The 25,362-nt window shown below is 39.5% G+C and overlaps 1 protein-coding gene across 3 annotated transcripts in view; it reads left to right on the top strand.

Moving 5' to 3' along the window:
- VGLL4 (vestigial like family member 4) overlaps positions 1 to 25,362 on the top strand; it is a 184,520-nt gene that overhangs the window by 130,182 nt on the left and 28,976 nt on the right. For all 3 annotated transcript variants that reach the window (XM_037802058.1, XM_037802067.1, XM_037802052.1), the window contains one exon: positions 11,635 to 11,824. In XM_037802058.1, the coding sequence (XP_037657986.1) occupies positions 11,635 to 11,824 (190 nt within the window). The remainder of the gene's footprint in view (positions 1 to 11,634; positions 11,825 to 25,362) is intronic.

The following is a 25,362-nucleotide window of genomic DNA, read 5'->3' as shown; positions in this document are numbered from 1 at the left end:
TGAGGGTAAGCTCAGTGTTATGGGAATGCTCAGAAATGATTATGGTTTGCAAACTTTCTTGGGTATAGTAGGATCATGCTGGAAGCAATGTCGTTATTTTAGGTTATTTCTTTTTCTTATTCCTTTGTTTTGTTTTGTTTGAATTGTTTTTTTTTTTTAGTTTTTTCATAAAGTTAAAAAAAAGCTATTGCATTACAGTTAGCTTCAATGTATTTATTTTAGGTTATTTGGTTTTTCTTACGCCTTTGTTTGATTATGGTTTGTTAATTTTCTTGAGGTATGGTAGGAACACACTGGAAGCAATGTAGTTATTTTAGATTATTTGTTTTTCTTATTCCTTTGGATATGGTTTATTAATTTCCTTGGGGTATGTTAGGAACATGTTGGAAGCAGAGTAGTTATTTTAGGTTATTTGTTTTTCTTAATCCTTTGTTTTGTTTGAAATATTGTGTTTGCTTTTATTGTTTGTTTTAATTTTTCAATAAATAAAGTTTAAAAATTAAAAAGAAAGAAAGAAAGAATTCATTCTTGTTTAACTTTGGTCCTGAATATCTCACATAGATTAACAGGACTTCTTCTGTATTCATTTTAAAAATTATTTCATTTTTCCTGCTTTGGACTCTAAGCAGTGCAGTAAAAGCAGGACTTGGGCTCTGAGACTCAACTTTCCTAATTTGCTCTGAGCCCCTTGGCAGGATGAGTTTGGAGGGAGTGGGACCAAGAAGAGACTTCTGTAAACACAGTTATGATTGACAAAATCCAAAACAAAAACCCAACCTAAAATCTAGGTCTGCTGCCTCTTCAGCTTAGCTATGTCATGGTTCTGGAACTAAATTTTTCTTTGAGCTGAAAGGATATATACAGTAAGGCAGTGATTTGAGTGCTCTAACTCTGTGCTAACTCCACCCAGCTCACATTGTCACACAATCCATGAAGACACAGTTCGGTTTAAAGTAAAATTAATAGACTAAGTGGGATTGCAGGGGCTTTGTTTAACCCCAGAGGGAACAAAATGATTTTAAGCAATGTATGGATGTGAATATAACAGTTTTTCATTTATTTGAAGATATTTTTAATTAATACCTTTTGCTATCCACACTAACCTTTCTGTCCAATTTATTTAAAACATTTTGATACATAGTCAAAATGGATATTGGGAATTATAGACATTTTACCATATCTTGGGAATTTTTTTCTCCTTTCCCTTCTATTCTCTATAGAATTACAGATGTTTAAAACCAGAAGGGGGAAATGTTAGATTGTATGTATGATTACAGAATAAAAATTAAAAAAAAAAAAATTGTGGAACTACGCTACACAAACAGTGAACCCTAAGTTAATCCATGGACTTTAATTAATAGTACAATTATAAGAACATGCTATCATCAATTGTAACAAATGTTCCACATCAATGCAAGGTGTGTTGATGGTGGATGTCAATTTTGGATTTTGTTCATGATTGTTCTGTAAACCCACAACCTCTCTAAAAATTAAAACAAAACACAACCCAGAAGGGACTCCAGACATCTTCTCTTTTCAGAGGGAGCCCTGTCTCAGGGTGGCACACAACATGCATCTACAAACTTTTCCAAAAAGTCCACTCTCAGGGCCAGCCCACCTGTTTCCTCTACTCAGGTACTCCGGAAGTGGCGTCCGCGCATGGGATTTCTTTTGTCTCAGCCTGGGTTCTGCTGTGTTACGTGAGTCAGGACACACCAGGCTAGACCACATGGTGAAAGCTGTTTGGTTCCAAAGTAAAGACCTTTATCTTGAGTCAGACATAGGTACCAGTCTTGCTCTCTCCTCCTTCTACCCTCTTCTTCCCCTATCTTCTCCCCTCCTCCTCCTCCTCCTCCCCCCCTGCTCTCTCCTCCCTGTTCCTTCCTCTCTCTTCCTCACCCTTTTCCTCTCCCTCCCCTTCAACTTGCCTTCTTCCCTTCCCTCTCCCTCCCTCATTGCCCCTTTCTCTCTCTTCCTTCCCTGACCTGTCTTCCTTCCTCTAGTCTTCCTTAACTGGTAAAGCATCCCGTACGTACAGCTAGAAAGAATATGGAAACTGGGGAATGAATCCCAGGGCTCTCCTTCCAGCTCTTCTATTAATCAGCTTTGTGATTAATAATTCTCAAATTCTTCCCTTTCCTTCCCTCCCCTCTGATTCTTAAAACACTTGTTTCCATAGCCGTAAAGATGGGTCTCACTCTTCTGCTCTTACCCGTCTCATTCTTACAGCTCTTCAGTGCTATTAGGGAAATGCAGAAAAATAGGTAATGTTTTAAGATGCTTTAAAATGAAATAGACTAATCTAAGACTCAGGAAAGCTCTGACAAAGCATAAGGTTTACGGGACTATTTTGATGAAGTGGAATTCTAGTTAAAGTGGCCTGTGTTTTAACTCCATGAGTTTTACTGTGTTGTGGCTATTATCACCATCATTATATTATAAGCAGTTGGTAAGTGGGTTGTGTTTGTTGTTTGTTGTTGTTGTTTTTCCTCAACAATCTCATTGTTGCCCTGAAGAAAAGATCAGAGCTGCTCCAAGCCATCTCCGTCAGGGGTCTGCATTCAGCACAGCCTTGCCCCCAGCCTCATGACTGGACCAGAGCCAGGTTTCCCTAAGGTTTGGCCTCTCGGGATGTAATTTCAGGCCCTGCCAGTTCAGAGGCTGCTTGCGAGCAATGGCCTGTGTTGCAAGCTGCAGGGTGGTGGGAAAGAGGAGCCAGGTCCCCGAGTGGGGGAACCCCGTGTCCACGTTTGCCTCGTCCCATGGCAGACCATATGTCACATATTTGATCTCTCTTGGCTCGCTTGGGCTAAGTCACATATGTTGCCCAGCAGCCCTCCTGTAAGAGAAAGAGAGGAGTTCACCAGCATGGGGACAGCCGCAAGGGGAACTATTTCAAAGAGATGGACTTCACTGTGTCTTATCCCCAGCTGCTAGCGTGGGGGACAAAGAAGTATTCTTTGAAAGAAATGAGTAAGCAACTGGCTGCTGGGGCTTCTGTCCTGCACAGACACCGCTCTGTACAGTAATGAGTTTGTGAGATTTGAGAAGGATTGTGAAATGCCAGAGTACACTCGTTTTATCTTGCCAGGAGGGTGATGTCAGTCTGAGGGCCGCAGGCTGCGGTCAGACAGAAGGCAGCGTCCAATCAGTGTAACAGGGGGCCTTGCTTGGTAGACTGAGCTGTGGTTTTATTCCTTTGATTTAGGTTCAGGTACCATAAGGCAGGTGGATGCCTGGGTGGGAGTTGCACATAAAGTCTCCGACACAGCAAAGATCTGAGTTGTGGAAATTTTGTTAAATTATGGATTTTTGTTAAAAAATCTTATCCTGAAAAATTACAGTAAGATCCTTTTTAGTCTGGTACTCCTTTCCCCTTCCACATAAACATAAAGACGTTGTCATCCCTCCTGGTGCTGTTTGACTTATCTCCCTAAAATGACACTAAATACCTTGACTTTGATTAATTTCTCTTGAGTCATGCCATCATCTTAAAAGCAGTTGCAAATCCTTGTTTCGGCAGTCTGCCCACAGAGTTGGTGCAGAGGTGCTGGTACAGGAGTTGAGAGATTTGAGGGTGCCATGTCTTGCCATATGATGGACTGTCATTGTCACCTGGGGAGATTCAGCTAGTCTCTCTGAAAACTCAGCTGCCTCCTCTCTTATTTTGAGGGTCTCAGGCTGGAGTATTCAATCCTCTGAGTCTAATCTGCGTTTTGTGGACCAGATTACATTTTATCTTAGGTTTCAGTTGACTACCTACAACTCTCTTACAGCATTTGAACCAATGAATGAAGCTGGAACACTGGCTTTTCTTGTTTTAGATAGAGTCGTCTATTGCTTTTTTCCTTAACTTTATTTTGAAATGATTTCAAATCTACAGGACAGTTGCTAAAAATACACAGTACCCGTACAGAGAACTCCAACATACCCCCTACTCCCCCCTAGATACCCAGACTCAATAAATTTTAAAGTTTGCTACATTTGCTGTATCATTCTATCCATCTGTCTCTCCACCCGTCTCTCTGTCTGTTTGTATATATCTGTCTATCTTTTCTGAACATCTGACATTAGGTTATATACATCATGCTTCTTGAACACTTAGTACTTCCATGTCTGTTTTCTAAGAACAAGGATTTTCACTTATGTAGTCACCTTACTTAAGTACATTTATCAAGTTCAAGAGATTTAACATTGATATACATTCCAATTTTTTTCATATGTCCCATTAATGTCCTTTTGAGCCCTTTCTCCTCCATTATTAGATACTATCTAGGATCAGATATTGCATTTATGGTCATTGTCTTTTTAGCTGTTCTTTCTTTTTTTAAAAATTGTTGTAACACATATGCAACAAAAACATTCCCATCTCACCCACTCTGAAGCGTACCATTCAGTGGGGTTAATCACATTCAAAATATTGCAGTACCCTCACCACTGTCCATTACCAGAACTTACCCTTCACCCCAGGTAAAAAACCCTATACCCATTATGCATTTATTTCCCATTCCTCCTGCCCTTTGCCCTAACCTATACTTGACTTTCTGTCTTTGAATTTGCTTCTTCTGGTTATTTCATATAAGTAGAATCATAGAATATCTGTCCCTTTTGTGTCTGACTTATTTCACTCAACACAGTATCTTTAAGGGTCCTCCATGTTGTAGCATGGATTAGAGCTCCATTTCTTTGTATGGCTGAATAACATTCCATTATATGAATCTATACCACATTTTGTTTAGTCATTTATCCGCTGATAGTCTTTTGGGCTGCTTCCACCTTTTGGCTATTGTGAATAATGCTGCTGTGAACATTGGTGTACAGGTATCTGTTTGAGTCCCTGCTTTCAGTTTTTTTTTTGTGTATATACCTACAAGTGGGATTGCGGGTTACATGGTAGTTCTATGTTTAGATCTCTGAGGAACTGCCAAACTGATTTCCACTGCGGCTGTACCATTTTACATTCCTACCACCGATGACTAAGGTTCCTATTTCTCTGCATCCCCATCAGCACTTGTTATTTTCCATTAAAAAAAAAAATAGCCATTCTGGTGGGTGTGAGGTGGAATGTCATTGTGGTTTAGTTTGCATTTCCCTAACGACTAATGATGTGGAGCAATTTTTCATGTACTTATTGGACATTTGTATATCTTTTTTAGAGAAAAATGTCTATTCAAATCCTTTGCCCATTTTTAATTTGAGTTGTCTGTCTTTATGTTGTTGAGTTGTAGGAGTTCTTTATATATTCTGGATATTAAACCTTTAATAGATACATGTTTTCTCAATGTTTTTTCTCATTCTTTTGGTTGTGTTTTTACTTACTTTATAATGTCCTTTGATGCCCACAGGTTGTAATTTTGATGAAGTCCAGTTTATTTTTCCTTTTGTTGTTCATGCTTTTGGTGTATACTCTAAGAATCATTGCCTCATACAAGGTCCTGAAGATACTTCCCTATGTTTTCTTCTAAGAGTTTTATACTTCTAGCTCTTATATTTAGGCTTTTGATCGATTTTGAGTTAATTTTTGTATATGGTGTGAGGTAGGGATCCACCTTCATTCTTTTGTGGGTATCCAGTCTTCCCAGTACAATTTATTGAAGAGACTCTTCTTTCCTCATGGAATGGACTTGGCACCCTTGTTGGAATTCAGCTGGCCATATACATGTGGGCGTATTTCTACGCTCTCAATTCGATACCATTGGTTTGTATATCTGTCTGAATGCCAGTACCACAGTGCTTGTGGTAAGTTTCAAAATTGGCTAGTTTGCATCCTCCAACTTTATTCTTCTTTTTCAAGATGGTTTTGACTATTTGGGATCCCTTGCCCTTTCACATGAATTTGATAATTAGCTTTTGCACTTCTGTGAAGAAGGCTCTGGGAATTTTGATTGGGATTGTGTTAAATCTTTTAATCATTTTGAGTAGAATTGCACCCTTAATGATATTAAGTCTTAATGAGCATAGAATATCTTTCTATTTATTTAGGTTGTCTTTAATTTCTTTCAGTAGTGTTTTGTAGTTTTTTTTGTAAAAATCCTTTACATCCTAGGTTAAATTCATTCCTAGATATATGATACTTTTATTTGGTATTGTAAATGGAATTGTTTACTTGATATCCTTTTTAGATCGTTCATTGCTGGTGTATAGAAATACCACTGATTTTTGCATACGGATCTTGTGCCCTGTTACTTTGCTGAATTCATTTATTAGCTCTAGTAGCTTTCTTATAGATGCTCGGGATTTTCTCTATACAGGATCAAGTTATCTGTGAATAAAGATACTTTTACTTCTTACTTGGATGCCTTTTATTTTTCTTTCCTCTTTGCTCTGGTTCACACTTTCAGTACAATGTTGAATAGCAGTGGTGAAAGCGGGAATCCTTGTCTAAGTATACTTGATTTTTAATTAAATATCCTTCAGCTATGAATGTAAATTATTAGTTAACTGTACTTAGGTGAATCTGTTTTTCTTCCTACCAAGTAAAGCCCATTCTGTAAAATTTTAATGAAATGTTTCTAGATCAGTATAAGGGATACTTTATGTAGAATAGAGACTTTTAGAGGCCATGTTAGGCCATCACGATGATCTAATTGAACTATTTGATTTTACAAATGAAGAAACTGAGGCTCAAGCTATTTGCTCTTTTGAAAGTCATATGATTCAGTTGTCTTTCATCCAGCCTAGGACTCCATCCTTTGTAAAGTGAGTCATTATTTCATGTATTACTAAGAAAAAATCTTACCAGTTGAACGATGACATGCCGATTAATTGTAACACAACCTTCAATCTTAGAGATATAAAAATGTAGGAAATGGAGAGTCTTAGAATCTTTGAAATATAATGGAAGCCCAGAATTAGGATACATTTTCCTGAGTCTCCTCCCCACTTTCCATTCTGACTTTGAAAGCAGCATTTTCATGTGCTATCATAATCAATATACAGCATGGCAGAAATCTAAGTTATTTTCTTTTTGTTTTCTTTCTCTCTATTAAACTTTTTTTTTCATTGAAATTAATATATGCTGATTATTATAAAATCTTGAGCCAAAATCTTTGTTCATCTTCCTTTGGGGAAAATATTTAAGGAATATTTTTGTGTGCCTGGTAATGTATATATGAAACAAAATTCCCATTGTAATCACTTTTAATGTACAGTGGTTTTAATTACATTCACAGTGTTATGTTACCATTGCTCCCGTCCATTACCAAAACCTTTTCATCATTTGAAACAGAAACTCTGTACTCAATAACTCCCCATTTCCCTTCCCTCTGGCGCCTGGTAACTTTTAATCTTTTTGTCTCTGTGAATTTGCATATTCTAGCTATTTCATATAAGTGGAATCATATAATATCTGTCTTTTTGTGTCTGGCATATTTCACTCAGCATGATGTTTTCAAGGTTCATCTCTGTTTAGCATGTATTGGCACTTCATTCCGAAGGGATATTTTTAGTCATGGCAGCATAACTAAATACAGCAGCTAAATAATTTTATGTTAGGCACTTTTCTTCAATATCTCATACCTAGGTAGAATTATTTTCATTAAAAAGCCAAAATATATTTTTAAAAAATTGAAATTCTTTACTTATCATTGTGAATTAAAAAAAAAATGAAATTAACAGTTGTAGCTAAGCCAACTTGAAAAACTCAAAATACTGGGTTACTAAAACAGCTCAAACCTCCCTTCTGTTTATTCTTAGAAAAGGAAAATAATCTTTTCTCCTTCTTCAATTACCAAAACCATTGTGGTTAGAATTCATATTAGTGCAAAAGAAAAAAAAGTCTTTGTATACTTCTGAAGATAAGTTCTTTTTGGTGTGTATTTTTTTTTTCTCTCCTTGTCTGTATAAATTTCATCATCAGTTTTTCTGACAGTATATCACACAGCCTTTGGCAAGTAATGGCACGCAGACAAACCCTGATTCAAAGCTGGGCTGTAGCTTTCATAGGACTCTCAATCCAACTGCCTGTGTACCTTCATGCAGTTCTCTGATATGATTTTTTAAAAAGCTTAATAAATAACGTTTTAAAAATTCTCTGACTTGAGCATTGTAGGGAAATATAACTACAATAACAAAAGGTTTGTTTTTATTTCAGGGAAAAGTAATGGATGCCTATTCTCCTTATTTGTTCAGCAGTGAGTGTTTAAAACCTGTCAGAGATACTCCCTTTATCCAGGGTATGGATGGATGAGTAGAAAAATGGGGACAAAAACTAAATGAAAAATAGGGTGCGATGGGAGGGAGGGAGATTTGGGTGTTCTTTTTTACTTTTATTTTTTATTCTTTTTTACTTTTATTTTTTATTATTTTCATTCTTTCATTTTCATTTTCATTCTTTTATTCTTTCATTTTCATTCTTTTCTTATTTTCATTCTTCTTGGAGTGTTCAGAAAATAAGTTGGGGTGATGAATGCACAGCTACATGATGGTACTATTAACAGTTGATTATACACCATAGATGATTGTATGGTATGTGAATATAGCTCAGTCAAACTGAATAATTAAACAAACAAACAAACAAAAACCTGTGAGAGAAAAGATCTAATAGTACTGGGACCTTCTGTCAGTTATTTATAAATATTTGGGTGGCATGGGGGTGGGAAACAGCTTTACTGAGATATATGTCATATAGCATACAATTCACCTAATTTAAGTTGTACAACACAGTGGTTTTTTGCATATTCACTAAATTGTACAACCTTCACCACAGTTAATTTAGAACATTTTCATCCCTCCAAAAAGAAACCCGGGATTTATTAGCAGTTGCTCCCAGTTCCCCCTTCCCTACTTCCTTGCAACCACTAATCTACTTTCTGTCTCTGTGGATTTCCCTATTCTGGACATTTCTTGCAAATAGATTCATCCAATATATCGTCTTTTGTGACTAACTTCTTTCATTTAGCATAATGTTTCCAAGGTTCATCAATGTAGTAGCTTGGATCAGTACTTCATTCTTTTTTTTTTTTTCTTCTTAAATTGTAGTTACCTATGTAACATAAAATATCCCATCTTAATCATTTTCAAGTGTACAGTTCAGCAGCGTTACTTAACATTTGTCTACCGTCACTACTATCCATGACCAAATTTTTTTCATTACCCCAAACAGAAACTCTGTACCTATGAAGCAGTAATTCCCCAGGGAGTGTGTTTTTTTTTTTTTTAAAAAAAAAAGCTGTTTTATTGAGATATACTCGTACACCATATAATCCATCCAAAGTATACAATCAGTGGCTCACAGTATCATCATATACTTGTGTATTCATCACCACAGTCAATTTTAGGAATTTTTATCACTCCAAAGTAAAGAAAAAAAATAAAAAAGAACACCCAAACCATTGCATACCCCTAATCCTCCCTTATTATTTATATATTTTTTGTCATTATTTTATTACTCATCTGCCCATACACTGGATAAAGGGAGTGTCAGTCACCAGGTTTTCACTCTCACATTTCCCTCCCCACTTTTGGTCAAGATGGCTTTCTCAATCCCACGATGCCAGGGATAGGCTCATCCTGGGAGTCGTGTCCCACATTGTCAGGGAGATTTGCACCCTTGTGAGTCATGTCCCATGTAAGAGGGAGGGCAGTGAGTTTATTTGCAGAGTTGGCTGAGAGAAAGCGGCCACATCTGAGCAACAAAAGAGGTTCTCTGGGGTGACTCTTAGGCATAATTATAAGTAGGCTTAGTTTCTCCATTGCAGAAATGTTTCATAAGGGCAAGCCCCAAGATTGAGGGCTTGACTTATTAAATTGGGAGTCCCCAGGGAGTGTTTTTGTTGTTTTTGCTTCTGCTCCTTGTGTAACAACTTAGGATGGAACAACAAGTGACTATTCCTTTTTGGGGAGTGATTTGAATGTGTGGTAATGGTGGTGGTTTTCCATGGTAACTTCTGCTGCTAACATCCATTATCCTGTGGGGTACTGTCCTCTCCGTCCCCTCTTATCCCTCCAAGGCTGGTGAGAAATACTGGGGTGAAGGGGATACCCAGTCTATGCCATTTTGATTGGGTTTGATTTACAATTGCTGAGTTTTAGGGCAATATCATCAGGGCCCTCAAAAAGTTAACAGGCTTGGGCTACCAAAGTTTTACTTTGGGAAAAAAAAGAAAAAACGAAAAGAAACCAGCACCCTTTTCCTTCTCTGTGGAGCATGAGAGTAAAAGAAAGGGAATATTTTCTATATATCAAGGTATCAATAATTAGCACTGCTTTTTTCAGTTTGTTTTTAAACCAAAAATTACTAAATAGGAAGTAGAGGTTGACTGAAATCATACTGAGTTTCTGAGAAGCAGGCCAACATTGGGCCTGTTTTTGAGGTATTTCATTTAAAATGGAAAGTTCCAGTTTGCTTCAGTGCCAGAAACCTTAAAAGAAACCCTGAGTTGAGGTGTTTTGTGGGTCACTGTATATTTGCTGGTTTACGTCTTGCTGACTAAATTGGCAATTTTTTAAATTTTTCCTGGTAAACATTCAGAAGGTTTTTTTCCTTACTCTCTTTCTGAACAAAATCATATTTGTCATGTGTGTATGAAGTACACAACTGTTAAAACTGTCCACACATCTGGGATGATATGAAAGTAAGTGGTGGCAAACAAAGATTTCCTTTCTTAGGTACTACAGGCCTCCGGTGAAGTTGACTTTATCCTAATATGACTCTCAAGTTGTGACCAAGTGGAAAAAAAATTGGTTCAGGCCTTAGCAACTAATATGTATAGAACAAAAGGGTTATTATTGGTGCATGGTTTAGTTGCCCCCCTCATATGACTTAGAAAGTTTGAAGTTTTCTCTTGTAAAGTAATTATTACTCCTGTTTATAAACTATACAAGGTATATAACCTTCATTATTATAAAAAGTCATGCTTATTTTAATTCATAATGAGGAAAAAAGCTATCGCCTAGCACAAAGCCTTTTAAAAACGGGAACAAAAAACCTCAAGATGTCAAATTAGATCAAAACATGAGCCCTAAATTGAGGGTATCACTTTGAAAACTGTTTTGAGAACCACATCTAGGCTTTATGGCGCTTGTGACAAACTATATGCAGAAACTTTGTGCTGATAATCATAATGTTTTTAAGCCATTTTTAGCACACTGCAAGAAGAAAATGTTTATTACCATGAAACCATGTGTTTTTATTTCTTTCAAGTTTTTTTTGGAAAGTATGTGAACTATGAACCCATATATTTTCCTCATTCTTAAAAAAAAAATAACATACCAAAATATAATAGAAATGCAACAAGCAAGAAAAATGAGTTTGGCACAGTGATTTCATGAACTAGTAGGGGTTAGGTTATTCTCTTGTAAGTGGAGAGACGAATACCCACAAATCCAAAGACCTTTCATGTTTTCAATGAACTTTTGCGCCTGTTTACAGTGAAGTCCCTTTATTGCAACTTGTATTTTTAAACTCTACCCTAAAGAGTTCGGGTGCTAAGAAAGCACGTTTATGTAAAACGTCTCATGCTTGGCAGCTAGCAGTGTGCTGGGACCGTATTCTCAGAATGGCAGGCAGCCCGTCGCTGCCAAAACTTTCCACTGGGAGTAATTTTGCACGGGGCCGGGCGGGCGGGCGAGCCCGGGGGGCCGCGGCGGGGCCCTGCTCTGCTGCTGGGTGACGCGCCCTCTCTCCCCGCGCAGGTGAAGCCGCGCTCAGGGGCGAGCCCAGGATGCAGACGCTGCCCGTCACCTCTGGCCTCGCGAGTCACCGCACGGGGCCCCCTCCTATCAGCCCCAGCAAGAGGAAGTTCAGCATGGAGCCCGGGGACGACGGCCCCGACTGTGACAGCGACCCCGTCTCCAAGATGAGCCGCATCTTCAGCCCCCACCTGTAAGTCCCGGCTCCCTCTGGCGGGTGGGCCGTATTCCCCTTGCCGCCCTGTGTAGCCGAGGTTTATGCCGATTATGAAGTGAAAGGATAAAGAGTGCTCGTCTGCCACCGGGAGGTATTAAACGGATTTTAAGCATCATAGAAAGGCAAAATCTTATTTCTTTCCCATGCACTTGTGGGACCTCTCAGGTATCTTCTCTATGGAAGTTAACTTTCCATTACAGCTTCTAGGGGGCGGCGGTTTGAAAACTTTTGCTTTTTTCTTCCTTGTCTGCAGTGTTTGGGGTTAGGGGAATCAGTGTTTGGACAATGTCTTTAGTCGCCAGAGAAATAGAGGGAAAGGTTAGCACCTGAGCAGATGACTGTACAATTTTTTATTTAGGGGTCGAGAATTGTACACATGAAGAGGTATTGATTCTCATCTTGTGTGTTCGTGATGTCAACTTGAGGCCTTCCCAAAAAAAGAAAGGTGGCTTTCTTGTTTTGCTTTTAATTTTGAAATGATTTCAAATTACAGGAAAGTTGCAAAAAATATAAACAATACGTAGTACTCCAACATACCCAGGTTTACCAACTTTTAGCCTTTTACTATATTTGTTATTTCTTCTCTTTTCTTTTTTCTCTCCCTCTTTCTCTCCCTTCCCTCCTCCCACCCTCCCGCCCTGTCTCTCCTTTCCTTTTCCTTCCTTCCTTCCCTCCCTCCATCCCTCTCTCCTTTATTTCCTTCCTTCCTCCCCTCCTTGCCTCCTTCCTTCTGTTTTTCTTTCTTTCCTTCTTTCTCTCTTTTTCTCTTTTCTTTCTTTCCTTCCTTCCTTTTTTCTTTTTCTTTTCCTTCATTCCTCCCTCCCCTTCCTGTCTTTGTCCATCTTTTCTTTCTTCTTTCCTTCTCTTTCTTTTCCTCTTTCCTTCTCTTTTCTTCCTTCCTTCCTTCTCTCTCTTTCTTTTCCTCCCTCCCTTCCTATCCATTTATCCATCCACCCATCTTTCTGTCTTCTAAACATTTGAGAGTAGGTTGCCCGCATCATGCTCCCCAACACTCAACACTCCCATGTACATCTCCTGCAAACAAGGATGTTCACTTATGCAGCCATCTCAATTACAGCTATCAAGTTCAAGAACTTTAACATTGATATCAAGCATATGTCCCAACAGTGTCCTTTTGGGCTTTGAGAAAGATGTCTTTTTGTGTTTTAAGATAAAGCTCATTACATCTGATGTTTGCTATAGTAGTGGAGGGAGAACAAGTCTTGGAGCCAGGAGACGTGGGTACCGGTTCTCGATCTGCCACCAAAGCTCTCTACAGTCCGGAAAAACATTGCTTCAACTCTTTGGGCCTCACTTTCCTTTAGTGAGATGAACGGGCAGGAACTAAAGTTCTCCACTTCTATGGAGCATTACCACGTGTGTATTTGCAAACTAACTTGCTTCTGGTGAACTGGGTTCTGGCTTCTTTGTGTTCTCTTCCTGGCACACACACACTTCTGGCAAAGGGAGTGAAGTGCTTCTTCCCCGGGTTTTCAGGACTTAAGCGATACCAAGCCAGCTGCCCAGCAGAGTCTGCACCGGTAATCATGCCATGTGTTGTTGTCACCAGATATTGGTCTCTGATCAGACATGGTGATGCATCTCTGAATAGCGGAAGGGGTAGCTATGTATGTCCAGGTAAAAAGATCCTACTCCTTCCCCTCCATTCCCCAAGCTCCTTTCCCAAGGATGGATAAAACCCAGGGAATTGTTGTTTTGAATCATTCAAGATGCTCTTCTTTCCCAGTTCTTGTTTCTGAGAATGCTGCTATTTCTGGCAGGAATGTAAAGCTCCCAGCGTCCCCTGCTTCCCATTGGCGGAGCTGCTGTTCCGCAGTTAGAGGCGGCCCTGCCCCTCCCGCCAGCCCTCTGCTGCCTCAGCTGCAGCAGGCCTGGGCATTCCACGCATTCCACTCTGCTTGGACTGTTGTGTGCAGTCATAAGACACTGACAGAGGTATTTATCCTCAAATAAATCACTGTAGTGTTAGTCAGAGGCTGAGCCTGCAGTCTGGGGCCCTGGAATTTGCTACAATCAGGAATCTAGCACCAAGGCAATGCAAAACAATGAACTCTCACAAAACAGGGAGAGGCTCATAATTTAAATCCTGGTTGCTTAACTATTTGGAGTTCATTCTTTCACTACTGAGAATTTTCTTGTTCTCTCCCACCTCCTTTCCCCAAACCCAAGTAAGAGAAATTTGGCCTTTTTTTTTTTTAATAAAGGAAGGAAGTGGGGGAGCTGGCATAGTATGCTTTTGGACTCGAACGGTGCCTTAGTTTAAATCCTAATTCTGCCACTAACCAGCTGTGAGGCCTTGGGCAAGTCACTTAATTTATTGGCCCCAAATTCCTTATTTGTAAAAATGGCAATGATGATAGTTAATGCATAGAACGATTGTGAGGATTAGACTTAAAATCGGCAAAAATTTAGCACAGTATAGCATTCAGTTGGTGGCTGCTATTTAAAAAAAATATTATTATTTATAATATAAATACTGTGTATAATAATATTGCATTATTCTACTATAATAATATTCCAGTATTCAGATACTGGTAGCAGAGAATAAGAATACTACCACGCTGAATTTAATGTTTGAGAGTGTGTGCTTTATATCGATAGTCAGAATGCCTGGGTTTAAATCCCAAGTGCTTTATCTTTCAATGATGGTGATAGTACCTGCCCCAAAGGATGGTTATAAATGCTCATTATAGTGCCTGGCAGATAGTAAGCATTCAGTTTTGGTCACTGATAATATCATTAGAATGTTAAAGCACTTAGAAAATGATTTTGTAACTCCTTAGGCAGTTACAAATGTGACCTTGAAGTATGAGTCTATGATGGCACTATGGACAGTTTTAAGCATTAAATAATAGAAAAAGAATTGCTTAAATTTCATGTACAGCTCACAACTGACATCACTACGGAAAGTTTTAGGAAAATAGAAACAGCAACACCCCCAGGTATTTGACTCTCTGGTTTCGAATTTTATGGGTGGCTTTTTAAACCGGAAGAAGGTGTTTGGCTAGTTCATTTTGTGTATCAGTGGTTTACTGTGGGCTACTTGTTAATTTCAGTAACATTACCAAATGTTTCTCTGTGTGTCTTCTAAGAGCCTAATGACAGATTTCACGGGCAAATTGAGAAGATGCTGTGTGTTTCACTTCTTCATGTTGTAGGGTATTTAGTTTAGGTACTGCTTGATTTATTGAAATGCTTCCTATTTGAGCCATAGTATATTCCCTCCTTTTTATTTAAAGTGTCTAAAAAGTTTTCTGTGATAAATTACAGATTCAAGTTTATTTGGAAAAGGATGGCCGGGTATATTTGTCTCTTTAGATAGATTACAAAATGATTTTTGCTTTTTATCTTCTTAGGACCTGCTAAGAGTGTGTTATGAACATGTGTTTTGTTTATTTTATCACTTAAGAAATCACAATAATTCTGGGGGAGGAGTGTGGTTGAAAAACAGTTTTGGCAGCTAGCTAAGAGGGTCTCAAAGATGCATGCTTTGGCTGCATTTCAGAATCACCATCATATTGAGATATTTTCCAGTTGAGTGATGGAGAGATTGAGTGGCAGTGAGCCAGAGCAGGAGGCTACAGAGATGGTGATTAAATTTCATTTGATTTGATTCTATGGAAAAATAAAAAAAAAAAAAAAGAGAGAGAGAGAGAGGACGGGTTTCCTTAGTGATTTTTCTCCTGAAATTGAATAATGAGAATTCTTTGGCTCTTTTTCCAGTCCCTAATAATTTGGGTCATTTGAACTCTATTAATTTTCTGATTAATATGGTTAGACGAATATCCTGAGAAATATCTTTGGTTTGTTTGTTTCCTAAGAAAAGTGTTAATAACATGAATGTGTGTTGGGGAGTTAAAAGTGCTCTATCTGTATAGCAATGTAGTTTACAAGGGGTGACAGTGTGATTGTGAAAGCCTTGTGGATCACACTCCCTTTATCCCGTGTATGGATGGATGAGTAGAAAAATGGAGACAAAAACTAAATATAAGATAGGGTGGGAGGTGGGGGGCATGATTTGGGTGTTCTTTTTTACTTTTATTTTTTATTCTTATTTTTACTTTTTCTGGTATAAGGAAAATGTTCAAAAAAGAGGTTTGGGTGATGAATGCAGAGCTGTATGGTGGTACTTGAAAAGTTGATTGTGCACCACAGATGACTGTATGATATGTGAAGATATCTTAATAAAACTGAATTTAGAAAAAGAGAGAAGCAAAAAAAAAAGTGCTCTATCTGCCATTTGGAAAGACTAGATTGTAGGTTAGCAGGTAGGGCAGGAGTATAGTGGGGTTTGTCTTGTGAACATGTTAATAAGTAATATTTTTTAAGGCCCTGGTTTTCAAAGTTGTGAACTGGGAAGAAAGAACCCTCCCTTTCCCCGTCTTTCTGTCTGTCTATGTTTAGTTATTATCCATATGGACTGAGAGAGTCCTCTTTTATTCAGATTTGGCAAGTAAGAGCCACCTTGAAATAAACTCTCAAGAGCTGCTGTTTCCCTGCAATATGCCTCCTTTTTTTTTTTTGTAAGAACTCTCTTACTTGCAAATAATATGTCCTAGACTCATCTTATAACCTACCTGCCACCTCTGTGGACTCAGCCCTTTCTCCGAGGAACCCTGATTCCTTTTCACAAAGAATATTTCGACACCAAGATCTTGGCTTGGTGCTTGGTGTTCTTACTGCTCCTTTGCTGTCATTGCTTTTAGACTTGAGTTGCCCGATAGGGTAGACACTAGCCACGTGTGACTTTTTTTTTTTTAATGCATTTTTTATTGTGACCTTTAACAAATATGCACAAGAGTGATGACTTTCAAAGTACAGTTTAACAAGTAGCTGGCAGATTTCAAAGAATGTTATGGGTCACAGTTTTATAACTTCAGCTATTTCCATTATTGTAAAATATAATAGAAAGGTGTTAACTCTACACATACAGCTCAACAAGCAGTTCTATAGGTGATTTTAAAAATTGTTATGGGTTACAGTTCCACAGTCTCAGTTCTTTTCCCCATTATGCAATATAATGTATATACAGAAAGGTGATGATTTTCAAAGCATAATTCAATGAATAGCTATAGAGCAAATCTCAAAGGATGTTTAGCTTACAGTTCCACCATGTCATTTACCTCCTTCCAGCCATCCCAACACCCCAGCATCTAAAAATATATATATTTATATAAAGTTTCAGTATTCATAGACCTTTGTTAAATCTTATCTTGTTTGTTGCTACCCCTTCCTATCACTTAAGCCCTTTCTCTGTCTTCAGGGGTATCTAGGCAGTGAGCACCATGACTTGTTCATATTGAAAGGGGATATGAACAGTATGGGGAAAGGGGCTGCATCTGATTATTGTTCTTAAAGAAGCTGTTGCCTCTGGGTTTTAGGACTTGTCTGGCATAGGAATGCTCTGGTGGATTTAAGTTTCTGAAAGATAAAACTTAGTGAGTGAATCTCTTATAGAATCTCAGGTAGGGACCTAGGTATTTGGGGACTACTGTTGGTAAGGGCATGGCATACTGTGGCCATTTGGGATGTCTAGCTGGAGCTTGCATAAGAGAAACCTCCAGGATAGCCTCTCAATTCTATTTGGGGTCTCTCAGCCACTGTGACCTCGGCTTATTACCTTTCCTTTTTCCCCTTTTTGGTCAAGTAGGCATTTTCAGTCCCTCACTGCCAGGGCCAGGCTCATTCTTGGGTGCCATGTCCCATGTTGCCAGGGAGAGTCATTCCGCTGGGAATCATTTCCCCTGTGGCAGGAGGTTAATGAATTTATTTGCTGAGTTGGGCTTAGAGAGAGAAAGGCCACCTCTGAGCAAGAAAAGAGGTTCCCTGGAGGTGCCTCTCAGGCATAATTATAGGAGGGCTCAGCCTCCCATTTACAACCCTAGGTTTCACAAGAGCAGACCTCAAGTTGAGGGCTTGATTTATTAAGTACTAGGTTCGTAATTTCACTTAATATATATTCTATCCCAAGATAAATGGTCAGTTTCCTACATTATCTTCACTTAGTTGTATAATCATTACTCTCAACTTTAAACAATTATCATAACATGATACATCCTGGAGCTCTTATCAGCTGCTAATTATTCATCCCTAGTATTAGTGTAGTGTTGGTAAGGTGTTCCTATTAAATATAATCGTTAATATGTAATGGATAGTTTTTCCATACCACTCTGTTGTTAACCCTCTGCACCGGTGTCATACCTGATAAATATCTCATGCTAATACTTATTTAGGTTTCTGATGCTACTCTGTGGATTACATGCATTTAAACAACCATTTACGAACATGTTTGCCTTCAGTGCATCACTGATACTTATAATCCCATTAAGAAACCAGTCATACCTGACCATCCCCATACCATTAAGTTCACCCTCATTATCATATCTGTGCATATTAGATTATCATTCCCCCTTCACTAGTGTGTATCTATCTCTAGGTCCCCTGTATTCTACATTATAAGACACTTATTTTACATTTTACATGGAGTTCAGAGTAGTGGTAACTTACAATATCTCTCCTTTCGTGTCTGGCTTATTTCACTCAGCATTATGTCTTCAAGGTTCATCCATGTTGTTGTATGTTTCAGGCCTTCGTTCCTTCTTACTGCTGCGTAGTATTCCATTGTGTGTATGTACCACATTTGGTTTATCCACTCGTCTGTTGAAGGACCTTTAGATTGTTTCCATCTCTTGGCAATTGTGAACAATACTGCTATGTGCGGCTTTTTAAATTTTAAATTAAATAAAATGAAAAATTCAGTTCCTCAGCCACATAACCTGCCTTTCAAGGGCTCAGAAGTCACGCGTGTTGTCTACGCTACTGAACAGCAGTTTGCTGACCCTTTCAGTGGAAAGAGTTAGGAAACACTGAGTTCCTAACGATACTCCAATTCTAACCAGAGTTCTTCCCCACCTTTCCCCAGTCCATATCTGTACCTCCTTCTTCCACAGTAAAACCCTGGGTTCCAACAACATCAACACATTTACTTATGTGTTCAGTCCTGCGTAAAATAGCTTCAGAATTGCTGTGCTCATACCACTACAAGAAACAAACCTACTCCAACAAGTTCAATGGGTTGGCAGTTCCTTTTTCTTCTGCACCGAGTACAATAGTCAAAGTACCAACTTCAAAGTTATTTCCCTTTCCGTCCTTTCCATGTCATCATGCTATTTATTTGCATTTTGACATTTTTTCCCATCCTCATACATTTAATTGTATTTTTTTGAATAGGTAAAACATGAATGCACTCCTCAAAGTCAAAACAAACAAACAAAAAAGTTAATTGGGAAAGGTTTCTGCCCCACCGCTGCCCCTTTCCCCAGTTTCCCTCCCACTGCTTGTAGGTAATTCCCCTTGTGTTTTTATTTTTGTTAAAGGAAGCAGATATATGACTTTTCTCCTCTCCCCTCTATCTTACATGTAAGGTAGCATACTTCACATACTCATTTGAGTATTGTTTGTATCATTTAACAGTCTATCTTGGAAAGCTTTTCATTCCAGGGCCTCGTTCTTCTTCACAGCTGCGTAGTGCTCCACTGCATGCATGTGCCAATTCAACCAATCCCTTGGGCTTGGATGGTGAAGTAGTGGTGGCGAACCGTATTTTACAATACTGTTAGGGCTGCAGTGGAGACCCTCGTGCATACGTGTCTTTGTTAAAAACTCTTGAAGGTAAACAATTGGTGCTGTTTAACAGTATGCTAGAGGCGTATTGTTTTTGAGACTTTCTCTAGGCTGCTTGCCGGAGAAGGACCTGGTGAGGGTTCTTTGCCAAAGAGTACAGTCAACAGCCAACTTTCATTAATGAAGCAGTTTTCAGCTTGCTGGGCGTGCAGGTTTGTCGTGGGATGTGCCCTTGAGCTGCTTAGTCGGTCACCTGCGAGAGGAAGGGCATGCGGATTGAGTATTACTGTGTCCAGACTTATCTCATTTAACCCTCACGATGACTATGACCCTTTAAGTTAGGCAGATATGTCAGCTCTATTTCACAGCAGCAGAAGTGGGGAGGCTCTGAGAGGGTAACATGTCCAAAGGGGTGGTTCTGGGATCACGCCTGCTGTATGTGACCCCCAAAGCACCGATTGTTCCATTATTCCCTAGCTGCATCTTGTCTGGGACAGAATTACATGCAGTTGCAGATATGGCCATGGGAGAGCCCTCAGGCACTTAGGATGACACTTGACCTAATCCAATGCCTGGTCTTCATGCTGAATGGAATCAGACCCCCCGTGAAGACAGCATGCTCTTTAGGCACCTGTTTCAGTTAGAGTAGGCATCTTCCTTGTGATCAGTGGTGTACATTTCCAAAGTAATCATCTCTGACCTCAGAACAGGGCAAGATCCATAAACATACACCAGGATCAAAGCCATGGCCACCAGCCTTGTGCTCCATGCAGCTGCGTCTGCCGCAGCCTGAGAGTTAAAACAGTCCAGAATGAATGAGAAGGGCTGAATGAAAGCAAGCATTGCCTCCTCTCTCTGGTGGTGCCCCTTTGAAATGCTGTCCTGGTGTGACATGTGTGCCTTGTTGTGGTCTTTGCTTCTTGGTCATTCCTTTGAAGTTTCTTCTAAAAGCCTGATGTAGCCAATTCTGGGTTAGCCAGGAGTGAATGATCCAATCTCGGGGGCTTCTCTCTCCTTTGCGCCTCCCCTTTCTGTTCTTTCTTCTCTCTCCTTTTTTCTCTTCTTCCCCCTCTACCCCCATTCTCATTCCTTTTTGTCCCTTGACCCAGTCATTTCACTGTTTCTTACAGAGGAGTGAATGGAAGAAGGGAGGAAAGAAAACAGATAAATCCCAAATCTTTCAGCTTGACGAAGGGTTGGAGGAGGGCTTTGAAATGAAGTGCTGGCTATATAATAAAAACTGTACAAATTATTATTTGGCTAAAATGGGATTTGGCAGTTTTCTTTGGCTTTTGTTTTATTTTATGCAGTGGAGTGGACCTAAACGGTACCCCCAAAGTTCTGGAGTAGCTGTAGTTTGGGGTTTATGTGCGTAAAATCCTTGGCAAAATGATCAGTCTCCCTTTTCTGGCTCTATTTCTTGCCTCTCTTTAGTTTTAGTCCCTTAGCGTGAATGGACAGGGACATGGTTTAACAAGAGACTATTTATTTGTTCCATAGACTCCATAAAAGTGAAGGGAGCAATTCCTCATTTCATATTTAAAGTATACCCAAAGGAAATTGAAAAGTTGAGGTTATTTTAGTAGCTTGACCCTACTAGCAACAGGAACTTTCTAAGGTAAATAGTATCATGTATTTATAGGCGAAGCATGTTTTTACTGTGTTAATGTCCACATATGCCTTAGAGAGGGGCAAACTTCTCATCACTGAGAACGCGATTCCCATCCTTCTGTTGGGGCTAACTAACCACTGCAGCTGTCTGTTGTGTTCTTTTTTGTACCGAGCGCTATGCTAAGTGCTTCCTGGGCTTTATGTCACCAGATCCTCACGCCCCCATCACGTGGATGGTGTTATTATCCCTCTTCTACAGATCGTAAAACTGAGGCTCAGAGAGGTTGTGTCATTTGTTCAAGGTCACACAGCCAGCTAGCAGGGAACACAGCCCTGATCCCAGAACCAACGCTCTCAGCCACTAGGTCTCGGTCATATGAATGGCAGCCGTATCAATTTGCTGCTTAATCGCTTGATATGGGATCTCAGCACTTCCTAGTTTTGACAGTTTGATAATTAAGCACTGTCAGGACACCACTGTCAGATATGGCGGAGATGAGAGATGGAGTTGCTGCTCTTGTTACAACACACTAAGGAGAATGAAGAGGGAAATAGGACTAAGCTCTCGTTAGTAATGAAGAGCTGTCAGCAACCACATCCTCACGGTGGAAGGACGAATCCCTGCTCAGCTTCTCCCAAATAGGCTTGAAATGGTATCTTGGTAGAGGTGAGAATTCTACAAGAACAAGCAAGAATTTTCTTGATCCTCGAAAATCCTTTTTTATTGTTTTATTTATCGTTTAAAATCTTTTACAATTTTAAGTAAGTGGCACAGGCTGATGGTAACTTTCATCTCGAACATTGAAACAGGGACATTTTTTGGATTATCTTCAAATATATGTGGCCACATCTCCCCTCCCCGCCTGCAGATTTCATAAATCAAAGACAACTGAACAGAGTTCCCCAGACCGTGTGTTCTCTCTCTCTCACCTCTTCTCCTGCACTCATCTTGGCATGGGTCAAACATGGGAAGTTTTGCCCCCACCGTTTCTCTCCTGTTTGGCACTTTCACATGCAGTCTTATTAAGTACCCCCATAAGTGTTTTGGGGATTTTTAAGAGGATTTTTGTGGCCTTAATTTTAGTTACCTTAAATATCTAACTCAGAAACAGGGATATTGTTAAATTAGGATTTTCTTCTTTTTTTAAAAAAAGTCAGTCCTCCCCTAGTTTATATCAATTATGTGTACTTACTTTAAAAAATAAATTAGAAGGGAGCCTGGGCCTTTAATAAAGTATAATCTGAGCATGTTTCATATAACATTAACTGCCTCTAACTCTTCAGTTAGCCTTGTGGACCAGCCTTAACTGTGATGGAAATGAAGCAAATTAAAAAAAAAAAATTATTTATGACCACTCCTGGGTGATGTTAAATGCATCTGTTAGTTCCAGGGAAGTGTTTCACTAATGAAGTGTGGTGCCTTTAAATAAAGGTCGCAGGCCTGACCTCTGTTGTGTGGGTTTCTTGTTTGTCAGGCCAGAGGCATTTTCTCATTTTCACAGTTCAGCTGAAAACAAAGCCCTCCTTATCCTAGCAGGGAGCTGTGCTCTTAAGAGCTGACATCAGCCTTTTCCCAGCAGGCACCATTTCTGCCTTAAGAGTCTTTGCAGAAAGCTGGAAAAGCAGATAACCATTCCTGCTACTGGCATTTTACCCCCCCTTTCTGGCCAAATTACACATAGAAGGAAGAAATGCCAAAGGTGCCAAGAGTGAAAGAATCAGAAGAAAGGGGCCTATCATCTGTTTGTCTGTTCCAGTATGTTCTGGGGACTTGGCCCTGCGATTGTTTCATGAGAAATGGTTTAGTTTTTGTGGTTCTAATCCACATCACAGAGATTATGAAAGTGGGGAGACATCTTTGAAAAATGAGGGTTTTTTTTTTTTTTTTTTAAAAAAGGAATGCTTATCAATCAAAGGGCATTCATGATCTATAAGAGAGCTGTCATTAGCATGTGCAAAGTAGCTTTTTAAACCAACACACTACTATTGGGAAAAGGAGTTTTAGATTAATGGATTAAGGCGAAGGCATTTATTTATTCAACATGTGAGAAAATAAAACAATGTGGGATTTTGCTGCGCCCCCACCCGCCCCCACCCTGATTCTCTGAGTTGCTTAAGCTCCGTTTAGAGTGTTGTTTTCACGAAGATACTACGGCTCTGGGAACACAAATTGCAGCTGTTTTGTACAGAGAAGATTAATCTCGACTTTGTTATGACCTGGCAGCCTCTCTCCTTATTGTAGTAAAAAGCCAGCCCTGCTACCTTAAGTAGATTCGACGGAAGACCAAGAAGGTGAATGCTAAGAAATTTGCTTGGGTGTAGGTGTGGATGTTTCTTTTTCTTCCTCTAGGATCTTGCTTGTCAAGTGCTTGTTTGCCTGTGCTACATGCAGCTGAACATAGCAAGGCAGTTTGCCAGCCCCATGTTCTGTGTCTGGTGCAGTTGTTATTTGATAAATGGCAGTGCTCGGTCTCTTATCTGCTTTTGCTATGTCTTTGGGTTTGAAAACAAAACAAAACACTCTTCATTTTGAAATTTCTTCACAGGTTGTCTCCAAAGCTTAATTAGAGAACTTAATGTTGCAGTGATGTTCTCGGTCTGGCAGTAGCCAGAAGTTGTGCCAAACAAGGGATCTGAATTCTGGATCCAAGCCTTCACAGCCTCGAGAGAGGCACATGTACTGCAGAATAGGAGACCAGTTTTGCTACCGTGCTGTCCTCCAACTTAGACTACCCCTGATCTTCCCTTTCTTGAAGAGACTTAAGGCAACTGAAGGATCCACATAGAACCCGGCTCCAGAAACTGGGTCAAGGCCAAGTGGAAGAAACAGCTATTAGGTCAGCTCACTTTAGAAGCAAGTCTGAACCGAAAGGGGGATGTGAAAGGAAATGAAATAAGCTTCAGTGGCAGAGAGATTCCAAAAGGAGCCGAGAGGTCACTCTGGTGGGCACTCTTATGCACACTTTAGACAACCCTTTTTAGGTTCTAAAGAATTGGGGTAGCTGGTGGTGGATACCTGAAACTATCAGACTACAACCCAGAACCCATGAATCTCGAAGACAGTTGTATAAAAATGTAGCTTATGGGGGTGACAATGGGATTGGGAAAGCCATAAGGACCACACTCCCGTTTGTCTAGTTTGTGGATGGATGAGTAGAAAAATAGGGGAAGGAAACAAACAAACAAACAGACAAAGGTACCCAGTGTTCTTTTTTACTTTAATTGCTCTTTTTCACTTTAATTATTATTCTTGTTATTTTTGTGTGTGTGCTAATGAAGGTGTCAGGGATTGATTTAGGTGATGAATGTACAACTATGTAATGGTACTGTAAACAATCGAAAGTACGATTTGTTTTGTATGACTGCGTGGTATGTGAATATATCTCAATAAAATGAAGATAAAAAAAAGAAGAAGCAAGTCTGAGAGCTGAAACCTCTTTGCATTCCTAAACTATGTGGTTGAACCCATCTTGGAGCAGTTATGGAGTTGTCTAACTTGTTAGGAGTAATTACTTTGGCTGTTTCTGCCGTTAACTAACACCCCTCAGAGATTCAGAAGAAAGCACTGGTGTCCTTAGATTGTCTCAAACCACGACTACCTCAAGATGCTCTAAGGAAAAAAAAAGTATATTCCCCGGTCAGAGTTTGGGAAGTGCCAAACGAGGCCTTCCAGTCTGCTAACACATTTCAGGCTATGAGTCGTCCTTTGGAAAGAAGTACTGTTTCCCCAGAGTGCCTGAAAAGTAATTGGCCATAGAATCCTTTGTCCCTCTTATTTTTTAAAAACCAATTTTTAATATTCCGTGGAGTATACTTGCCTAGCAAATATTGCCTAACAAAACGAGCATTTTATTTTGCTTTCAAAATCTATTATTATTAGCATCCAGACTCACAAAGCTCTGGTGATGCAAACTTAAAGATTAAAATGCAATGGTTATATAATTCCTTGATTTGGAACTGTTGGATGCCATCTTCAATGCCTGGAACTTTCAGGGAAATTCACGGAGGCTGGAGAAGTCGAACAGAAAGCCTAAAGCTTGCCTTCCTTCTGCCCCGTGCTCCTTCCTCCTCCATCCCTACCTCTTTCTTTCCCTACTTGGCTGTTTCTAGATAGTAGATTCCCTTCACTTCCTTATCCAGTCCCCCGGCCAGTGCTCTGTTATCCATACCAGCAATTTTAACAAAACTTCTCTTCCTGTGTTCACTAGTGACGTACTCAGTGTGGGGTCCAGGGACACTTGTAATTCCTTATTTTGTGT

Source organism: Choloepus didactylus, chromosome 1, assembly GCF_015220235.1.
Source record: "Choloepus didactylus isolate mChoDid1 chromosome 1, mChoDid1.pri, whole genome shotgun sequence".
NCBI classification, from domain to species: Eukaryota; Metazoa; Chordata; class Mammalia; order Pilosa; family Megalonychidae; genus Choloepus; species Choloepus didactylus.
Note: the sequence above shows the minus strand (reverse complement) of the source record. Positions and strands in the feature narration are given on the sequence as shown.